Source organism: Coloeus monedula (assembly GCF_965178545.1).
Source record: "Coloeus monedula genome assembly, chromosome: 8".
NCBI classification, from domain to species: Eukaryota; Metazoa; Chordata; class Aves; order Passeriformes; family Corvidae; genus Coloeus; species Coloeus monedula.
Window position 1 is genome coordinate 19,052,653 of NC_138788.1, and position 22,064 is coordinate 19,074,716.

General features: G+C 50.3%; 1 protein-coding gene across 1 annotated transcript; it reads right to left on the minus strand.

Annotated features, from left to right (window-relative positions):
• Positions 1-22,064, minus strand: PITX3 (paired like homeodomain 3). The gene is made up of 4 exons (XM_082285780.1): positions 21,833-22,064; positions 7,372-7,512; positions 2,521-2,726; positions 1-1,509 (listed from the first exon to the last, which is right to left on the minus strand). The coding sequence occupies exons 2-4, from the start codon at positions 7,478-7,480 to the stop codon at positions 946-948; spliced, it is 879 nt and encodes a 292-aa protein (XP_082141906.1). The 5' UTR covers positions 7,481-7,512; positions 21,833-22,064; the 3' UTR covers positions 1-945.

Consider the following 22,064-nt stretch of genomic DNA (forward strand, 5'->3'; position numbering starts at 1 on the left):
TTTGGGGGAGGGAAGGAGATGTGCAAGGAGGAGCTGATTGTTGCAAATGGGGATATTTGGGGAGTATGCTGGCAGCAGTGTGTCTGACTGAAATGACTGAAGCAGTAAAGCATGACAGCCAGGACACTGCCTCAGTGAGTGTGCTTCCTTCACAAGGTTTTTGGTTTTGAGGTCTACTTTGTAGGTTATTTCACATACAAAACAAGAAAGCATATTTTAATGTCTCTATATGTATTTGTATATATATAGGATAGATATATATATACACACACACATATTTTATATTCTTACAACCCCCAGCTCCTAAAGGTGTCAAGTCTGAAGGGCCATGTATATATATGCATTATAAAGAGATGCTAATTGACTGAGACAAGGCTTCCTTACTGGCTGCATGATAAATAAATGGGCAAGGTATCTTTCATCAAAATCTTGCACATGTGCAGAGAAAATGGTTCAGCCAAGCACCAAGTGGCACCCTCCCCAAGCTGTCCTGTCTCTGGCTATTTCCTACAGGGGTGGTGTGCGGCTGCCCATGCTGTCCCAGGGATTTGGGGAGCTCACCCCTGTGGGGCTTGGAGGGGCAGATTGAAACATACTTGGTTGTGCTGCCCATGGGTCAGGCACCCTGCACGTTTGGCCTCCTACTTCCCCATGGGGCTTCCAGTAGACTGTTTAAGTTTATTTTACCATGGAGGAGAAGGTTTGGTGGGCAAGAAGGGAAGGGGTTTTGAAGGGGAAACTCAGTCAAAATTCACCATACAATAGACAAATCTTCATAAAGGTTCGTCTGCCTGCTCATTCTTTTCTCTCTCTCTCTCTCTCTCTCCCTCTCCCTCTTACGCTCTCAGGTTCACTCTCATTCTCTGCAGGACGTATGCTGTTGTAGGGCTAAAGGTCTCCTTTTGTCAGGCTAAGGTCAAGTCCTGGTTGGCAGAGGGCAGCCCTTCATACAGGCCTGTCCACAGCGTACTGGCAAGGGCTCAGGTTGGAAGCTGCCGTCTGCACTGCCGGGTAGGTGAAGTTGGCATGCTGCTTGGCCTTCAGCCGCAGGCTGGCCAGGCTGGAGTTGCACGTGTCCCTGTACATGTAGGGGCTGGCTGTTGAGGCGTAAGGACAGGCACTGGATGAGACAGCAGAGTTGAGGCTTGGGCTGTTCAGGTTATTGATGTTTCCCAGGTTGTTGAGGCTAGAGGCCGGTACTCCAGTCACCGCAGAAGGGACCATGGATGAAGGCATGGTCATTGAGGTGATGGAGCTGGGCGGGGAGAACATGGGCTGGGAGGAGAGGGGACTGACATTCATGGAGTTGAAGAATGGGAAGCTCTTGGCTGAGAGCGGACTGCTGGCAAGCCCCTTGGTGGCCCAGTTGTTGTAGGAATAGCTGGAATACATGTCATCGTAAGGCTGCATCAGTCCATTGAACTGGGCTCCGAAGCTGTTCTTGCACAATTCGGCCTGTTGGTTCCTCTCTCGTTTCCTCCACTTAGCTCTGCGGTTTTTGAACCAGACCTGCAAGAGAGAGAGAAGGAGGGCATGGAAATTGCTCTGGCTGTCCTTGCAAGGGGCCTTGCCCTGGTTTCTTTGCCCAGCAATTCAAGAGCTGTTGAAGAGCTGGCGATCCTCCCGGGAAGATGGGAGGCTGAGCATCAGGAAAGAGCTGCAGCAAGATGTCTAGGCTTCAGGGTCATCTCCCAGCAGGAATCACCAGGTGGTCCTCAGCCAACAAACAAAAACCCAAACCACTGCCATTTCACAACACAAAGAATAACCCACCTCACTCAACAAACAGATGCCCTTTATATGGGAAAAAGAGAAAAATTCTTGCTGTTATTTCCAAGTGACCACAGCCAGGAGGAGGGGTTGGGGTTGTTTGATTTGGGAGCAAAGTATTTGGGGGATGTGGCTTGAGAGCTGCTGAACAAAGGAAATAACTTCTCTTGGTTTGACTTTATCTCAGGACTGCTTGGGGTGGGGTGTTTTAAGTCTGTCTTCTAACAGGAAAATCTGTTAGTGTTAGAGGGGCTCAAACAATATAATTTCCTAGAGCATGGAAGCTGCTGGAAGGCTATTCATGCTGCTGCTAACTCGTATTTCTAGTAGCAGAGAGAAGCTCTCACTCCAGCTGGAGCCCTGCCACACCACGCCTGTGACCGCACAGTGGTTTGGGAATCCAAAAAGGTGCCCTCCAGCAAGGCTAAGGCTGGGGAATGATGCTACTGCAAGGAAGGGGTCTGCTGGAATGAGGCAGACAGCTGGTGGGGCTCTGTGGGGCAGAGCCTGGGCTTTGTATGTATCTGTGTAATTGCAAGGTGGCCCTGGATGGGGAAGGCACCACCAGCATGGGGTATATGTGTGGCGGGATGTGTCAAATCTCAAGTGCAGACCCTGGTGAGGTGTTTCCGAGACAGGGAAATTTTCTAGTGCTCCTAATTCCTTCCTTGGTTTGGGGACAGCTTGGTCATGCTTCACAGCATGCATCACAAGCTCAGGTCCAGGAAGGTGGAAGGGCTGCAGTCCTACCCGGACTCGTGCCTCTGTCAGGTTGGTCCAGACTGCAATCTCCTCCCTGGTGCTCATGTCTGGATAACGGTTTCTCTGGAAAGTGGCTTCCAGCTCTTGGAGCTGCTGGCTGGTGAAGTGCGTCCTCTGCCTCCGCTGCTTCTTTTTGAGCGAGCCGTCTTCGGGGTTGGAGTCGTCCGTCTGGTTTTGCTGGGACTTCTCAGTGTCTGTGTGAGAAACAGAAAGATGGGAGAGATCCCCTGAATTAACTTGTGGGCTTGGATGCACTTGGGGAGCCTATCCTTGGGGCAACCAGTGCATGCTCAGTGAGATCCCCCTCCACTGTAGCCACCAGGAGTGGTCCCATCTCCCTCCCTTGTCCTTGCAAGCAGGCATCCATCCAGCACCAAAACCAATGGCCCCTTCACGCAGCAGAGTTTGCCTTTGTTTAACTGCCATAATAGATGTTAGCTTCCAAGTGACTGGTTTTAGATTTCCCAAACTTCCAATACTTGGTTTTCATTTGTCACAGTTCACATGGGGGATAGTGGCAGAACTTACCCAGACCAGTAAGAAGGTTCTTACTCTGCTTAAAACTTTCTGCCTTAAGGTGTCCTTTAGAAAAACTGAACGGAAATTGACACTTATGACACAGCAAAAGATCCAGTAGCATTTCTGTGGACAAGTCATGGGAAAAGGCAAATTGACAGCAAGCTGAGGCTCTTCAACTAATTAAACCTGAGGACCACAATTTTTCACTCCCTTTCTTGCTCCTTTACCTTCTCACTTAGGTGCACATGTTTTGATTTTTTTAAAAATAAGAAAAGGCCTCTCTTAGACCATACCATGAAGCACTCCAGCATCTCCCCGTCTTTCTGCCCCTGCCCTTCTCCTGACTCACAGATCCTTCTTCTAGAGGCAGTGTCTCTCATTTCACTGCCCATTAAATGAACATCTCAAAACTCTCCAGTGTTCACACTGGTATCACACTGAAATGTACTGCTCAGCCTCCTTCTGGGCATCAAGTCCATGTCTGCACGCTGAGCTTTTGGCTGTTGTGGGTGGAGGTGGCAGCCAGCTGCTTCCCTGTGCCACAGCCCTTTTTGGGGGCTGTGCAAATCCAAGCAGGCAAAATGCAAATAGAGGCAGAATGCACATACAAGTATCTTCCATTCAGTTGTCCTCCACAGAGTGCCCAACTGCTCATATGTGACATTTTCTTTTATGATGGAAGAAAGCTATAGCTTGTGTTTAATTCTGCTGGGAATCAAGACAAGTCACCATAGAGGAAAATTAATAATTTATGATGTTCAACTCCTCCTTCCTTTGATCTAGAAGCCAGGTGAAGCTTTTTTCATTTTCATTTCCAAATGAAAATCAGGTCTTCAGCAGGGAGTGGAGGTGTTCTTTTACAATGGGAAATAGTCTGCTAAACTAAATAGAAATTTTTGCAAATAGCTCCCAAACTGTTCCACTTGGAAGAAGTACCTTTACAAAAATCCTGGCATCGCTCTGCTAAAATTGAAATTTTTGTTTGGTTGCAGTTCTTTGAGTGGAAGCTAGCTTAAAAGGCTTCAAAGTCCAGAAAAATCTCAACATGAAGGTGTCTGGTGCAGACCCTTAATGAGTAGGAAGGAAAGGAGACAGCAGCCTGGAATACAGTTGAGTCAGTGAAAAAAGGGATTCCTCAAGTCAAATGGATGTGCTCCGGAATAATAGGCTCTGTCTTTTCCATTTAATTTTTATGGGGCATGAGAGAGGCTTAAAAGCATCTGAGCCCCAACAGAGAAGAGACTCTGCTGCAGGGCAGTGCTGTGCCAACAGCAGGTGCTTTAGCGGACCCCAGACCTGGAAGATGCTCCTGTCTCAGGAACTTGGTGCCACTACCCTGCTCCTATGACAGCCTGTTAATTTACAAATATTTTCCTACTGTTCCTGGAAAACCTTCCTTGTACTTGCCTTTCTCCAAAGGGAGCAGTGCTGGAGTCGTAGAGAGCATTTGCAGGAGAGGTGCTCGCTCTCCACGGAGGAAACCCTGGGTGTGGTCAGTGGTTTGCTCCCCACCAGCCACCTCTGCTTCTGTACCCGTCTGATGCTATCCACAGCAGGAATGTGAATGCAAGGACAGTGAGATGGCCACTGCTCACAGCAGCAGGTTATAAGTTGGTTCTTCTGAGCAGGAAGGTGCCATGTCCTATTCCCAGCACCAGAACCAGTTTGTGTTTCCATGCAGGGTATACCTCTACAAGAACTTTCCCAGCACAGTCTTAAACAAAGCCATAGAAATTGAAAAGCAGAATGAAAGAGCTTGGTTGTGGCCTTGTGGTACTCTTCTCATTTTCATGAGTATCTTTGTTTGTGAATTTCATATTCAGCAGAATTCTTGAAAGTGTGCTCTTGGTGTGGATTTTTTATAGTGGTTCTGGCCTAGGAGATTAATCTGATTTCTCTAACTCAGTGCTCTAAACCAGTATTGGATGCGGGAGATTCCTGCACTATCCATCTCCAAAAGAGATTAAAAGGAGAGTGATGCCCCCCATCTGAGCTAGTTATTAGGAATGGCTCAATACAGATGAACCGACAACATTTGGTTTGTTTGTTCATCTGCTGAGCCTGGGTTAATTAGGAGCCTGATGCATACAGGGGATGTGTTCTCACCAAAGTCCCTGACAAATATTCATTTCTAAAGGGGCTGCTGTGAAACAGGAGGCTGTGTCCTAGTTGGGAACTCCTGCCCAGGACTGCCCTTTTTCACTCAGGAAGAAAATAGACCAAGAGAGAAAGAAAATGAAGTGAAGGTATCACTGGTTTATGGGCTACATCTGGGTGAAAGAATCCACAATGTATCTTCTCAATACCCTCTGGTATACCTACTTTTCATAAATCTTAAGTCTAAGGAGAAGTAGGAATCTGTTTGAGCCTTGAAAAATCTCTGCAGTTCATCTTGGTGTCCTTTTTGTTTCCATATGTGCTACCTGTGTCTCTTTCTGTGTCATCTCTTTTCTGTTTCTTCTATAAGCAGGGAAGAAGAGTCCTCTGTAAAAGGTGCAGAGTTTGGACTGGTCGCAGTAGGGACCAAAACTGTGGCAATACAGGGAAAGAAAGGAGCCCACAGAAAGGATGTGAGTGCCCTGAATCCATGCTGAGGAGTACAGTATGGGGAGATGTGGGGCAGTTCTTTACCTGCCTCACTTCTCATTCTTGCTCTCCCTTGACCTGTACTGCCTGATGAAACCTAACAGAAGAAGGTGTCACAAACCATGGCATACTATCGAAGGACACTTGAGATCCCTGGGTGCTGAGCCCAGACAAGCAAGGTTTGTGTTCACTTCCTCAGGATCTCTTACTGTGTGGATGAACGAAGCAGGGCCAAGGAGAAGTAGGGAGGCTGGTGTCTTGAGGGGAGTCAAGAAGTGCTGGAAGTGCAGCCCTGCCCCTGTCCCCAGCAGCCCTTGGTAGCCAGCTCTATTCTGCCTGACACTGCTGATTCATGGGCTGCCATCAGCCTCTGGTGCAAAGGCACAAGCTGCCAGCATCTGCACGCAGCTAGTGCTGACAAACAGTCACCTCCCAGAACCCCTTTATTTCTAGACTGCTTAAGACAGTGGGGAGTGATGTAGCCAGGCATCCAACGTTTATTGTCACCCCAAAATAGGTTGTGGAATATATCTTGTACACGTTCGCCCACTCAGTGAAACTACTGTGGCCATAGCTGGAATTAGCTGCTCATGCCTAATGGAAAAAAAGTCAGTGCCTAAATTGGCAGTTCTACAGCATGCCAGGGTGGGCTCAGTAGGGAAGGCCACTTGAATGGAGACACTGCCATGCATCCAAAGCAGCTGACGAGAAGCCACTGAGCTTGGGGATGTGCCCAACTAAGGTACGTGTGCAGTGGGGAATTTGTCGGGTGGATTCTCTGACTCTAGTTATCCCAGTGTAACTCCCTTTACGATACTTTCTCTGGGGAATTTTAATCTGCATCATTATCCTTATTAGCTTTTGCATGCGGGTGAGCCTGGAGGCTTTACACGGAGAGCAGCGGGCTGTCCCCGGCCCTCACTCCCTCATGCTGGCACTGGCAGAAGCAGCTTTGCATTGTCCTGACACATCCAGAATAACAAGGGATGCGGTGGTAACCGGACAAATGTAAAATCCAGAGGAAGCCATAGCATTTGGTAGCTGATTTCTGAACAGGTGTGAATGGTGATGTTTCTTATTCAGAGCCTGATAAAGAATTCAGCAGGCTTGGGGTTTGTTCAGTCTTTGGGAATGGTCAGAGGCATCTCTGTGGGAGAGCAGCAGAGCAGTGCACCAAGGCACAGGTGAGGAGGCTTTTGCAGTTAAAGCAGGAACAAGACAGTGCTTCCCTTTCATCTTATTGCCTGAACCTGGAAAGTTCAGTCCAAGATTTACCTTTATCATGGAAAGTTTAAACCTAAAAAATTTAAACAGAGGTAAAAAAAATAAAAGGGCCGTTTAAAATTAGGTATAGTGTTCTGTGTATGTATGTCTATGTTCTTCCTATGTTGTGGGGAAAGCTCTCCTGCTCTGGGGATCCTGTTTAGGCAAATACAATAAAATCTTGATTGGGCTGTGACCTGACTTGTCTGGACCCAGCCTGCCATGGGCTGTGCCCTTGTGAGCAGTGGCTTCCTTCAGCCAGGACCAGATGACCCTTCCAACAGCTGTCATTGTAATATGCACCCTTATGCCTTCCCCCTGCTTTTTGGGACAGCCATGCTGCTATGGCACTGTGCTGGCTCCCAGTACAACAGGAAACTGTCCCTCCGGGAGCACTGCAGCCACTGGCCACCCAGATCCACCCACAAGGATAGGTCAGGGTCTTTCTTGCATCTTGAGCCTTGCACTCACCACTGTGGTCCTGCCCTTTGCAGCTGTGCTCGTGTTGAGGAGTTCCAGAGTCCGAGAGAGACAAGGCTGGGCTGCGAGCCTCTGCATCTGCCAGCAGGTTGAAATCCATGGGGCAGGGATGGGCAGTGGAGGAGGAAGAATCTGAAAAACAGTAGTCACAGGGAGATCAATCTGTGTGTGTGACCTCTCCTCACCACCTCCAGCAGGCACCCGCCTTGAGGAAAGGTCTAGGAAAAGCAAAGGATCCCTGTGGGTTCCTTGGACACCTTTGGGTTTCTTGGCTGGAAAACAGACATACTGGGCTTTCTGCTGAGCTTCCCTATAAATCAAAGATCATCTAGTGACACTTCTATTTGCAGCCTTCAGAGAAAGAGCCTCCAATTTATAGGTGACATTCAGACTGAAATAGCAACGCCGGGAGCATGCTGTGTAATGGAGATCTGAGGAAGTGGTTCTGGGCCAGCCAAGGGCTGTTAGCACCTTCCCCAGTCATCCCACCTCTCCCATCCTCCCTGCCCAGCTTCCCTCCTCTTTCTCCCTTGTTTCTCCACAAGCTGGCCAAGCCTAAGTAAAGCTGTCCAGAGAGCACTACATGCACACATCCCAAAAGAAAAGCATTCCTGTGCCTGGCAGTGATAGGAAGGCACATCTGCCTGCACAGCCACTGCTGCAAGCAGAGACCCAGGCAGTGTAAGTGGACTCCTTTGGGGTACACAAGGACCTCTGAAACCTGAATTAACATGGGAATCACATTTCACACCCTTAGGTGCCTGGGAATGAGTGATCCTGGCTGCAGCAGGAGCTTGCTTCCAGCCTTAGATCATCCTGACTGAAGGCTCCCCATGTCCCCTCAAGAGACTGGCCTGTGCTGGTGAGCCATCTTCCCTGGCTGAAAGCTTCCCAACTGGGAAGCTGTCAGTGCTGATCCCCACGACTGCCGGAACCACTGTGACTCTTCTGCCACCTCTTTTCCCACCCACCCCTCTCTCCCAAGATCAATTATTTTCATCATTCACTTCCTTATGAACCCTGCATCCTCCACCTGTATTGCCTAAAGGAGATCAGCTGAGAGCACCACTTTGTTCTGGACCACATCTGATGCTCATGAAGAGGCAGGCATGAGGGAGTAAGTGTTCCAAGTCTGGTCGCATCCCCTTGGAAAGGTGAGCTAGCCCTGTGTTAGCCCCTAATCTGAATTTTGGCTCATAACCCAGAAAAACGCAGGATGTTTCACTGCCACCAGTACACAGTTTATGAAGGCTGAATCATTTTGAGGGGACCACAGCAGCTTCTGAAACTTGAGCCACCCTCAGCTGATACCTCAACTTCCCAGATAGGGATCCTTTTCCTCTAAAACACAACAGCTGATGCATTGTGCCAGGATCTGGGACCCCTGGGTTTAGGGAGGTTTGGGCTGGGTGTTTGGGACTTTCAGACTTTAGGTGGAGATCAGTTGTGAAAGCTGGATTCTGGGTGATGAAGGATTGCCCAGCCCCTCAAATCCACGTGTGTCAGGGAGGGAACATGCTGAAGACAGTCTGGACTGTGTTAGTTTTTAGACATGTAAACAAGAGATTAATCACTTAGCTGTTGCACCTCCTTTGGAGGTAGATGACAGTGACTAAGAATGTATTTTCAGAGCTGTCTGAAGTCTCCTTTAGTCAATTTGCACAAGGCTGCCACTAGGGCCCTTGGCAGGGCTGATTCCCATACCTGTAGTGTGCTTCCCAGGCTGTGGTGAGAGGGCAAGGAGCCATTTATAATGGTTATCTTGCTGGCTTTTCTGCAGCAGATGTCACTCACAAAACCCCTGCAGTCTTCCTTGCTCTTTGCTTCGCTTGACCTCCATCCACCGCCTCTCCCAGGTACCGGTGAGGCAGTCTCAACACCAGCCTCAGCCAGTGCTCTCTGGAAGCAGCACCTAATGAAGCAGGACTCAATTCTGGTTTCCCAGACCTTTGCCTTGCTTTGGGCTTTTCCTCTCCTGTGGGAGAGAAGTGGCAGGACTCCGTCTTTGCCATGAGGCTGGTTTCCATTTCCACTTTGTGGCAAGCCTGACCTTTGATGTCTGCTGGCTGTGTTAAGCTCCTGGCAGCAGCCAGGCACAGCCCTGTTGCTTTTTGCGGTGTGTACATGCATGAAGTGATGTGACAGGGACTGTGTTTTCTTTAATACCTTTGCATGGAGTAGGGGAGTCCATCTGCTGCTGATATTGCCATGGCTTTTAGCATTACTCTCAGAATTATGCAGGAACGCGCAGTGAATTAATTCCATGGATTAAGTCTTGATTAAGATGTGTGTCACTTTGCTGTCTCAGAATTTATTAAGAGCCCTTCTTGAGTCTGCAGCAGATGGAATTTCTGCCCAATGTTTGTAGATGATAATTTCCCCTCTTCTACAGCCATTTGCATATGATTGCATCTGTCAAGCACAATTTCCTCTCTTCTAGGGCTTGACTCTGTACTGGACGATTTAAGGAGGAATTCAGATTCTTGCCTTGCTGTAAATCAAGGACAGTGTCCTCCTGTGCAGGGTCCTGTTTGCTCTTTTTTCCACATCTTGCATTACTTTCATCTTTGCAAAGTAGAGTGAAGGTAGGAAAACCAGGGGGGAGTATCTTACACAGGTAAGGTTCCATAGGCATAAATGACAATACAAGATACAAGGCTCAGGAGAGCGTAGTCCTGGTATTGAAAATTTGTGCCCCATCCTGGGCTGCACCAGTGCAGTGGTTGCAAAGCTGATCCAAGCTGCTGGATACAACATAGCATGCTTACCCTGCCTCAGAGATACAGTGGGCATGTAGATTAAAACTGGCTATGAAGTGTGGCCAGTATTCGAGTTTAAAGAGGGACTTGTGGCTGAGCACAAGTTTGCTTTGAGAACTGAATTTAAAAGCAGGAGGATTTCAGAGAGGAGATGTTTTATGTATATATGTAATTGCATAACCTATTGCATGTACCGTATGTGGTGGCATCAAGGAATGCCTTCTCAGTTTGCTGTGAGCAGGTCATGGAGAAGCAAAAGCAAGGGGATAGAGGGATCTGCTCAGCATGATTATAAAAGCAGGAAAAGTCTGCAATGGGGACAGCATGTGAGCTCTGTACCGATGTATTTACCCAAAGGCAATCGCATGCTACTGACACAAAAGGCTGTAAGGTAGTATTCTAGATTATACAGCCCTTTTGGATTTTAAAAAAGGAGCTTTTGTCCGCATTGGCCAGGTCTTGCTGTAGGCAGAAACATTAAGAAAGTCAATGCTAAACCTTCATGGCATTTCTACTAAGTTGTTTGCCCGGTCTCAAGGAATCAGTGAAATTGGCACCTCAAAAACATTTTTAGATAAAATCAAATTTACCACCTTCATCTGATTCTTCATCTCACTTCCTTGTAACATGAAAGTATGGTTTCTTTAGGGACAGCTCCTGTACTAGCAACATGCAGCCAGGCTTGCTCAGGGGCTTCAGTTTTTTGCAAAACTAGCCATGACTCCTAGTCTGCTCCAGCAACTGTAACTCTTTCCATGGATGTATGTGAGTGCTCCTGAGATAAAGGTTCCCAAACCTGTAACAAACACATCTCTTCTTCCAATCACTGCTCATCTGTGTCATCTCCTTGGTGCCCATGTGAACATGCTGCGGCCACCTGTGCAAGATCCTCCAGTCAAAAAGGGAGTTGCCGTTCCTGCTCCATGGGCATGGTGGAGGGCAGGGAAAGAACAGTCCTGGCTCTAGGCCTTTTCTCTTTTCAAATTCACCCTTTTCTATTTCTGTGTTAGTTCCTGACTGCCCAAGCCAGGGCCATTTGGGCAGTAGAAGGAGAACAGTGAGGAGGGCAATCTTGTTTACCTAAAAAGAGAAACAAGGGTCCCTGTGACCCATCTCCTGATTCTCAGTAATATACTGTTCCATCACCTGGGAGCAAAGAGGCTTTTGCTTGGGTTTTTTTTTTCTTTGAAGGGGTGAGAAGGAAACATAAAAGCTGACTTCAAGCCAAGTAAGGCTAATTATAGGGGTGGCTTTTGTGATGTGGGTCTTGCCTGTTGAGAGCTGCCTAGAGACTGACTAGTGTGTGCTGCTTGACTCTCTGCACTACCATTGGGGAGCAGGCTTCCTGCTGGACCTGCTTTGGCAGGTTGATCTGGAAGTGAAAAGCTGTCTCTTGCATTGTTTTGATGTTATTTGACTTCCCGTGGGCATGCAGGGGTGCTCTAGCAAGGACCTGATGCTTCAAGTTCCAAGGTAGCAGCACAATGACCACTGATGTCGCAAGGACAGGAGGGAAGCCTTAAGCCGGCCTCTCTCAAGCAGATCAGCACAGCCCTGTGCATGTGAGTTTGCTGCCTCCATCCAGGGCCATAGTAACTGAATCTTCTGCTTGGAATTGCTGATCTCCACAAAGAGTTCAGGGTTAACCCTCAGGCTGAAAGGTGCTCCGCAATCATTTGTGGGGAAGTGTCTTTTCTTTCTTTCATGCATCCCCTGAGGTGAATGTATGATGTTACACTAGATTCTTAGTGTCAGAGCTGTCTTCCTGCTCCATCAATTGCAGAAGTCAAACTACTGCTGATTGCTTCACTCCTTCCCATGCTTGTGTTCCCTGTATGCTGGCTTACTTTTAGGAGAGACAAACATTTGGGACTCTGTTTAACTGTACGTTTTCAGGAAGATGATCAGCCTCTGTGCTTTTGTCCCTGTGGGAGGCTGAGCTACGGTGGAACAGTCCCTGCCTGTCCCTCTGCTGCTTGTCAAAGAGGAAGTGATTGAGACTGTGCCTGTTCCCTTGCATAAGAGCATTTTGTTTTCTGGATCCATGTGTTTGTTCAGGGGATGGTGCCATCAGAGTGCCTGTGGGCTGGAATTACAAGTGCCACATCAGCCCAGCACATGAATTGCACAGCAACCAAGATTCTCTTTGCTGGCCAACACAAGTGCTGCCTGTGAGGGGCTCTTTCCCTGCTGCTAGAAAGCAAGAAGGATGGCATGCAAAATGAGTTAATATTTGTGTCCTCGAGACTATAGAAATACAACTATGGGGAGACCAAGGTCACCCACTGCTAAACATCTCAGTGTAGCTTTAAATCTCTAATCTTAATGGAATTGCAGCAGGAACCAAGAGCAACCATTAATCACTGGAAGATAAACAGCAGCAGCCAACTGGTGACCCGGAGCGCAGGGCCATTATGGGACAGGAGAGCAAGCTGCCTGCCTCCAAAAACATCAGGCTGCGCACAGCCTCAGGCTGCCTGAGCAGTGGTTTCGGGTGCACACTCAGAAGTGGATCATCAACCTCCAGCAAGGGTTGAGTCACAGGTTATAATAAACTTTATTTCTCGATTTAGTCCCTACAGCTGGGCACTAACCCCTGAGCTCCTGAGGGAGGCTTCATAGCGGTGTGTGTTGCTTTGAAGCCGGGAACACGGTTTAGGGATTTTATTCCTCTCATCAGTAGAAATCGACAAAGCTCCCTGAGGCACTTAGTGGCTTTGTTGTCAGAGCAAGTTGTCTGGCACTGCCCCACACATGGATTGGACTGCAGAGCACTGACAGCCGTGCATGGTGCCATGGAACTGCAGTAGCCCAAGCTATTGCTGCCAGGCTTCCTGGCCACAGCCGGCAGCAAGGATCTGAGAGCTGGCAGCTCTCTGACAAGGAGGTCCAGGTTGCTCCTCTTTTTGTGCATGGCTCTAAGGAGAAATTTCCAATAATGTGAGGTGGGAAGAGGGAGAGGAGGTAAGATGCTGCTGCTGACTTGTCTTATGATGTACGTAAAACTATTTGACTGTTCTGGGACTGTATCCTTCATTTCAGAAGTCATGTAAATGAGCATATCTGAACTGGTGAAGGTAATGAAGCAAGATTCCTTTAAGTGCTTTCAGATCCTCAGATAAGAGGTGCTAGGAAAATGCCCAACCACGCTGGACACTGCCTAATGCATTTCCTGGGGGCTGGAGGCAGCCTGCAAGATGAGATCAGGCCACTCGCTTCCTTCACTTTGACATGAACCTCCAGCTGCAGAAGAGGATGATGGCTGAAACCTCTGCTCTGGGTAGCAGAGGGTTAATAAACTGCCTGTATTCCGGAGGATTATCACAATGGAAGTGTCCCAAGGATTGACAGCTCCATACCCATGTCCACAGCAAAAAAAGCCCACAATGGAATGTGTCCCGTTCGCTTATTTGATGGGCTGCACTATGCCCCTGTGCTGTGGAAGCGCCCTGATGTCACCATGCCCCATACACAGTGCAACATTCCCCCCAACAGGTGTGTCTGCAGTCTCCCAGACTGGTGCAGACCCCACCAAACTGAAGCACAGAGGCAGGGTAATGTGCTTGGGCTTGGCTTAAAGCAAGTTCTCTGCAATAGATCTTTGGACCTCAGTGCTGCCCTTAGCCTACCTAGATAGTTTCTGAAATGGCACACAAAATCTGGAAATGAATTGCTAATCCTAGCACAGAAGAAAAGTCCTGCCAGACTTTCTGCAAAGTTGGGATTTTTTCCCTAAACATTCATAGTTCTTGCATTCTTGTAAGCATTGTACTTCAGGTCTCACTGTGTCCAGCTGTGTTTTCAGTATCCCTTGGATGCTATGTCTCAGTGGGCTGTTTGGCACCTTGGATCTATCAAACAGGACTAGGATTTTCATTCTGACAGACCATGCAGTTATATTAATAAGGTTATGCTTTGTTATGGCTTATTTTGTTTGTTAGGCATCTGGAACAAAATAAATCAGCAAAAACTCAGTTTTGCCCAAACAACATTCGATCACACAAAGTTGCTGGCATGGTGCGGATCCACCATGCAGGAGTGCTGGGAGGGAGAGCACAGTCTGCAGTTATAAGAGAAGAAAAGTCCTTTAGGGAAATTAATCCCTTTGTTTCGGGGAAGGGAGAAAAAAGACTGATTTCAGTAAGAAGTTCTGCCTGGGAAAATCTTGCAACTAACAAAGGATCTGCTAAAGTGGAGTGCCAGCACTGGCCTGGCCAGAACATACTGACTCTGCTCATCCCCACCTGCCCTTGCCCACTCCTGCAGCCCCATCAGGCTCCAAAGCGACCCATGCCACTACTGAGGGATCTCCCTGCGTCTGCATGAGAGAAATAGCTGCACAACCACAGCGTACAAGGGATCGTGATCTCCTCTTGCAGAGCCAGGAGTGAGACGAGACAGTTGCAAGCCAGGATCTTGGGCAGGAATGAGAGGTGCAGGCAGCCTGTCTGCAGCTCAGGGCTGGACATGCGCTGCTCATGCAGCAGCAAAGGCCACCAGGGCCTGGCATCAGCAGATCGGTATGTGTTGCTGTATTTAGTTGGGCAATTGTATGAATTTGACTAATTATTCTGGCAGTCAAAGGAAACTGGCCTGATTCCTATGGGGGCTGTGCTTGCAGAAACTGGGCAGGGTCATTTCTGTATCTCTATGGCTGTAAAGTTGGCTCATTTTAGGGAGGCCCAGATAGCTCTGTGACTCCAGCTGCTGTCAGGAGATTTGTATGCAGATGGAGAGCAGTGGATGAATCAGATCTTATCAAAGATGTAAATGATTCTCACAGTTTGTAAACACACTCAAGAAAGCCCCTCATCAAGTGGGTGATGCAGGAGGTTTGTAGCTTGAGAAGGATCCCCTGCCACCAGCATGTCACACTGCTATGGCTGTGTGACCTCCATGCACTGTAGAGCTGCCAGTGTCTGCCATCCATCAGCACTTCTGGAAATCCTTTCTGGAGAACTTTGACTTGATCATAAACGTTTGTTCTATGACAGAACTCGGCAAAACCAGCAGCTAGAAAGAAGCTGTTCTGGAGGGGAGGGGTGGTACTAGATCATTGTTTTAAAACAACCTGTCAGAGCCCAGTGGGTTGCAGAACTGCAAAGGAAAAAGGGGTAACTGCCACGAGTTCTGTGATGGCCGCACCAACCACCATGGCCAACGAATAGCTCTGTTGGTTAAGGAAACAAGAGCCCAGAAACTGCTGGCTTGCTCCGAGGGATGTGTTGTCTCAGTACAAACCCGCAGTGCCGGAGGGAGCCGATGCCTGCTGTATTTGGCTGTAAAGTTTCCTGATGATTTGTCCTTTTTTTCCCCCCAAGTAATTTATATTTAAATTTTTTTAAAGCTCTCTGGCAGGAAGATCCTTGCAGGATGAAGACTGCCGTGAATAAAACAAGTGGATGATCTCAGCTCACAGTATCCCTCCCCTCTTCTTTGCGATACTGCAGCTGGTAGGGCTGGGGCAGGAGGGGGGTGGCTCCGGGAGGGATGCTGGAGCTTGCTCCCTCTCCACACTCCATCTTTATGGACTTTGCAACATGCCCTGAAGGTCAGCCTGTTTACCTAGACACTGTTTGAAGGGGCGAGGGAGGCAATTAGCAAACACTGCCGGGGCCGATCCCGCAGTGCTTCGCACGCGGCCTGTGCCGGCAGGATCGGGCCCGCGGAGCGCCCGGTTTTCCTGTCGTGCACCGGCCGCGGACGTTGTGAGTATCGGGGGCGAGGAGGAGGAGGAGCGGGTGGGCAAGCAGAGAGAGCTAGCAGCCCCTCACTCCCGGAGCCTGTCGCCCAGGGGCCCCACTCGAGGCCGTGGCAAAATGTCTTGCGTCCCTAAATCCACGGACACAACAGTCATTGCAAAAGCAGAAACAAGAGGTTTGACTTTGGGGATCCTGAAATGCAGTGTGCTACCTAAGGACTGTGTACAAAGTCTGCCTCTTTTTTTTTTTTCCTTTCTCCTCCACCCCTACTCCACCTCCTCCCCCCCCCCCCCCCCCCCCCCGCCCCCCCCGCCAAATCCTCAGTTTTTCCATCTGCTCGAGGCCGCATCCCATGCGGAGCCCCGGGAGGTAGGCAGTTTGGGTGGGTAGGAGAGGAAGCTGCAGAGCCCTAATTACTCAGCCAGTCTGGCCCTCGGGCGATCCCATCAAAGCGGCTCGGAGAGAAAAGGGATAGGGCAGAAGGATGTGAGCCATCTCACAACCCTGCTGCCTGGGTCGCACCACGTCCCGTCCAGGGACTGCTCCGGGGACGGGGCTGTACAGCCAAAAACGCCTCTGCCCGCCCAGACCCTGTCACCCTGTGAGCAACCTCTCCTGCAGCTCCAGGGCCCGGGAACGGCTTGCTACTCGGGCGTATCTGAGCTCAGGCACTGGGGCACCGTTATTAAAAACCACCCAACACAAAGTAAGCTGGAAAACCCTTTTAAATGGGACAAGGAAGTCCATATTTTTCATCACTTTGGTATTTCTCCCTGCTTAGGTATGGATCCATACAGAGACTGATGTTTATAGCTCCATTAATTTACCATAACAATCTAATTTTTAAAAATTATTCTGGTACATCCACTCCTCTAAAAAGTCTTATTTTATTTTGGAAGAAAACCTCCATGCATTTACTTTTAGAAAACAGCCTTGAAATAAATGCAAAAAATCACACTCCCCCCCAAACCCAACTCCTAGAACTGGTAGTTGGGATATTGTAGCACCAAAAATAAAACTGATGGAACAAAAAGGGAATTTCATGTGGTTTTCATTGTCAAGTCTAAGCTCAGAAACAAACAGGAAATAAAAATGGCTAAAACAAAAGGGATTTCTTTTAAACTGTGTTCAAATCTAAGTGGGGAGCTGCTTTATGTGGGAGGGATTCTATGTTTATTTGCTTTTAAAAAAAAGGAGTAAATAAAAATGTCCACATGCAGACAGGTCAACTTGATTTACCATTAAATCCTCATGTTTCACAATGGTAATTTATAATCAACTTTTTAAAAGAAAATTACACTTGTATAAATGGCAGCATTGGAACGGGGAGAAAAGGCAATGGGTGGTGGGAAGGCTGCTTCTGCTTTAAATGAGGTTGAGGGAAAGAAGGAATGGAGAGAGAGAGCTGAGAGAAAGAGAGGTAGAAGTAACTGCAAACCTCTAGTCATTTGTTTTATTCCATCTTTGTACTTTTTCAGTTTTTGCAGAGAGCTCGGCGGCTGCTGAGCCTTTCAGCCTGTGCCACACCATTGAAGCTCCCCAAGTAGCTAGTTAATGTATTTATTTGAAAAGAACAGGCTGTAGGATCAGTGCTACATGTTTCAGAGTGGCATATGTGCTATATCCTCCCAACAGAAGTGTTTCTTGAGCTCTCAGATTTGGGATTGTGAACTCGTTTGCTAGGGGTTTACAAACAGGTATCTCAATCACAGCAGCTCTGATAGTGATTTTTAGGGGTTAATTTAGTACATGCAGGACACAGCTCCCTCAAGCTGGGAATCTGCTGAGATCCCCAGTAACTACAGCCCCATTAATGCATCTCAGACCACTTTGAATAGTTGAAAAATCAGAGGGACAAAATTAGTATCAGTTTCTGCAAATCCAGCTCTGGTTTCCCTCCTCTTTTGCACTATTCAAAAGGGTGTAAATGTTTGTTTTCTGGGGGAACTATGGTTTAGGAGATAGCAAAGAGCATCAGAATGAGGGTCAAGGGACAGAGGCTGCATTTCTGACTCAGGTAATTCTGCCATAGCTCAGTTTCTCCTCTGCTCAACAGGGATATTTCCCTTTGTGCTAAAGCATCGAGAGACCCATGTATGGAAAGGCTAGAAGGCTCCTGAGGACAGAGATCATAAGGTTCACTTCTTCAGAAATGAGTGCTCCAAGGCTGAACCTATACCCTGCAGATCAGTAGGAAATTTCCTGTTCATGAGTAGAAGATTGGCTCTCTACCTGAATCTGCTTGGTAATACTCTGACATTGATGGGAAGGGAAGAGAGTGACCTCACTTGCTGACTCCCCACCTCTTTTTAAAGCCTAATAACAGAAATGTCTCTCAGGTACTGCCCAGCTAGATCTCCCAGGTCTTTCCTGAAAAAAAAAAGGTCTAATATTTAATTTTTTTGCCAAAACCCTATTCAGAATAGAACAGAAACAGATCTATTGCTAGCCATCCAAAAGGAATTGCTCTGGCCAGGCTGTCATACCTGTCCTCCTCTGGGGTCAGAGGGAGATGAGGATTCAAGCAAATCCTTTCCCACAGAAGTGACCCCCTCCTTTGCCGAGTCTGGCCCTGGTCCCTTGTGCTGCCAAGCTTCCAGGATCAGCCCGTGGACTCCCTTAAATACCCCAAGGAAGCCCAGAGCTAATAACCAGCTTCATTCAATTCCCAGTCACATTATTATCCAATCTGCCAGAGGCATTAATATTCAGAGGTGAGGTGGGAGGAGGGCAGGGGTGCTGGTGAGGGGGAGCAGCACACAAAGAGGAGGAAGGGAAGTGTGGCGGACTGGCCTCAGAAATCTTTCTCCAGCCGTCCGAAACCCCAGCCTATTTCAGCTGGGTGTTGACAATTGAGGGTTTTTCCAACAGCCTCAGCACTAACTTCAATACCAGCTGGTAGAGACTGTTCTCCAGCCAACAGCAAATGCCCAGCCTTGGCACAGCCTAATGCCCTCAGCAAGAAGGGGAGCTTTGCCCCCTCTGCCATCAGGCCCTAAGTAAATAGCAATCTCCCATTTTTAAACAACCAGATAAATAGCTGAGCCTGCTCAGAGATGCCACAGCCTCCTGTTTCTGACTCTCCTCCCTCCATGGCCCCACAGTCTCATCCTGTTGCCTTCCTGATGGAGGGCACACAGCTTGAAACCAGCAGTTCTCCCCATCTGGGACTTTGTTTCCAGACCCAGGTACCTCCCCTGTCCCCAAGGCCAGGGCACATGTGCCAGGTCACGAGACAGACCTCATGTCCCCTGCTCATCTCATCTTCCTTTTGGAGCGGTCTCCTAGATCAGGTTTCTGGCTTTTTCTTTTTGGCAGTCTCCAAAGTCAGCCTCACCTCTCAATCTCAATGTTTTGGGTAGCATCTGACAGAGATAAGATACCTTTTTTTTTTTTTTTGCCAGCTCTCCATAGGGTACATTAACCAATATCTTTGCAATCCAATCACAATTTGCAGATCTATTAATTGCCTGAATTAAGCCCTTATAGAAATGTAATAGATATTAATTGAGGCTTGCAACAGTTACTCTGAAAAAAATTAATATTGGTTTTTAAACCACTGGCTTGGAGAGGCATATAGGTGGGCTTGCATGGGCAGAATCTGGGCTGCAGGTCAGGCAAACACAGGAACTACAGTAAGAGCAGGAAAACCACCGCCCTTGCCCAGACCCCTCTCCAGGCTGGCAGGGAAAGACATCTCTCTGTGAGGTTTCTTGTGAGGAGTACTGGGCATGGTGTGACAATTTGCTAATGAAAAATAATTTAAAAAAATTAAAATCAAACTCTGCTCCAGCAGATATTTGCAAAAACTGAAAGCAGCTACCATGATCTGACAGTCCCTCAGGAGCCAGCAGGCAGCCCTTTGTCCCTCACAGCAAGGCACCATCAAAGCCTGCACAAACACCCATCCGCTTCAGGTCACCAGCGGGCTGAGGGGCTTGGACATGGGAGCCAGGGAAACCCTGATCCCATCGCCAAAAAGGTGGTCCTTTCCCTGTCTTTGGAAGATGGGACAGGAACAGAGGTGAGATTCTGAAAGACACCTTCCTGCGCAGTTCCTTTTAGCATCTCCCGAAATTGCAGATGGGAGAGAGCCATTTCATCGCTAGTATCCTGCCTTCCAGGCCACAGGCCGTGTGTGGAAGACCCACAAGTTTGTCTGGGGGACGCCAAATTCCTCTCTTTGCTTTCAGCACTGGACTCCACTTAGAAAGTGGACGGATCGTGGGCCCATCAGTCGGGAGGCTGCTTCCCTCCCAGGTGAAGGAACGGGGCAGAGATGAGGCATTCGTTTTGATTTCTGCACCGCCATCTCGAAGCATCAGCCTGGTGCGGCGGCCGGGGGCTCACCTCCAGGCTCTGCCGGGCGCCGGCGTCCTGAAGCAGCGTGTTCCTCTGCAGCCGCCCGTGCGGAGCCGAGCTCTGCACCTGGTAACCCGCCGGGCCAGGCGGGGAAGGGGCGCGGAGCCCCGGGAGTTCCGGCCAAGGGACTGCTGCCCCGAGCTGCCTAACGCCAGCGGGGAGGCGGGGGGGCTGCGGCAACCCCCGCCAGGGCTCTGGCACTGCCGGGGGGGAATCCACCCCCCTCCCCGCTCGTCCCCTCAGCTGTCCAGCCGCGGGGGCGCCGGGTGAACGGCCGACAGGTGTGCCCCGCTCGGCGGCACCGGGCCCGCCGCCCCCCCTCCCTGAGCCCGCTCCAGCAGCTGCGGCGAAGCGCGGGCATCGGCCCCCGCCTCGGTCGCCCTCCCCCGCCGCAGCCGCGGCCAGCCGGGACGCACCCGTTCCTTACTCCCGCTCCGAGGAGGAGGTCGGGGGGAAGGACAAGGGGGTGCCGCGCTGGCGGGCTGGTTCTTCCCCCGGAGCAGCACTCGTTGAGCGGGGAATAGACGGGGCAGCAGACGGTACCGGGCTCCGTCGGGAGCCCGCTGCAGTTGGCCGGGTTTCCCGGTCACTCAGCGGGACGGAGAGACGCCGCTCTGCACCGTGTCCCCGGCGCCAGGGCGGCGGGAGAGCCCGTGCAAGGGCCCGGAGGCCCGAGAGCCGGTTCTGCCCGAAGCCTCCCAGCGCCGGGCAGCCGCGCTCCGCCGGGGAGGCTCGATGCTCCCGGCAGAGCTGCCGCGGGGTCGGCGCTCCCTCCCCGCGTCCCGACCCGGTCGGTTATACCCGGTCGGGTCCCTGGAACCCCGTCCGCCGGCGCGCCACAGCCAGCGGCGTCCCGGGGCAGATTCGCTCCGTCCGCGGGGGCCGGCTCGCTTCTCCCCGGCTCTACAGGGAGGTCGACTCTGCTGTAAACAGGAGCCAGCCCATTACATAAATATCATTTATCCAACTGTCCAAAAGCCGTCGGGCTGCCTTCCTTTCCCCGGCGACATCTCCCCGCCTCTGCTCCCTGAGCCCTTCTCCCCCGGACCCTACAGACAGCTGAGCCGCAGCCCACAGCGCCGTTATTTACAGCGAATCCCGGCTAATTTAAACAGCCCCTGCCCCACTCGCCCGAGTGGAAAATGACTAAGTTTAGCAACTGCGAGAGACTCCAACAGCGCTTGCCGGGAAGGGGCCCGCGTCGGCCCCGAGGGGACGGTCGGGGCTGCGGCACCCCGACAGCGGCGAGTAGGGGGTCGCTGGGCCGTATAGGGGCAGTGGAAGCGCCGCGCCCCGCTGCCGGGCGGACAGCGCTCCCGGCAGCGATGGGGGACAGTTCGGCCGCGCACAGCCCCGGGACCCTTCTGGATGGTAGGGCAGGGCTCGATCCGCCCGCTCTCACCTGGTTGCCGTCCCCTGACCCACGGGAGGTGACGGAAAGCCGACCTCGAGCGGGACTGGGACTGACCCCGTGCTGCCGAGCACAGCACACCGAGCCACCCCGCCGGGGATGCTCTTACCCTGTGCCAGCATCGAAAAGGTTACGGCCGGCCAGGCTAGTACGAAGGGGCTCAGGGAGAAAGAAGGGGAGAAGCTCGCCCGGAAGGCCGGGGACGGAAAGGCACTTACAGCGGCTCCAGATGCGGGTTCGGCTGAGCGGACTTAATCCTGCGAGAGAGACGAAGCTGACCCCCGCCCCGCGGCCCAGGCTGCTCTGCCGCTATCAGAAAGTAAATCCCCCCGGCTCCCCAGCCACTCTGCGCGTCGCTGCCGGCCCGCGGCTTACGGGGAGGGCGGAGGGCGCCGGCCGACTGCCTCCCATTCACCCTGGCCATTCACTTTATGGCGGGCGGCCGGCGCC

Excerpts from the sequence above, each read along its gene's own strand:
- PITX3 (XM_082285780.1), bottom strand. The coding sequence starts at position 7,480 with ATGGATTTCAACCTGCTGGCAGATGCAGAGGCTCGCAGCCCAGCCTTG. Across the intron at positions 2,727-7,371 it reads CAAAGGGCAGGACCACAGTG|ACACTGAGAAGTCCCAGCAA; the intron begins GTGAGTGCAAGG and ends TTTCTCACACAG. Across the intron at positions 1,510-2,520 it reads TGACAGAGGCACGAGTCCGG|GTCTGGTTCAAAAACCGCAG; the intron begins GTAGGACTGCAG and ends TCTCTCTTGCAG.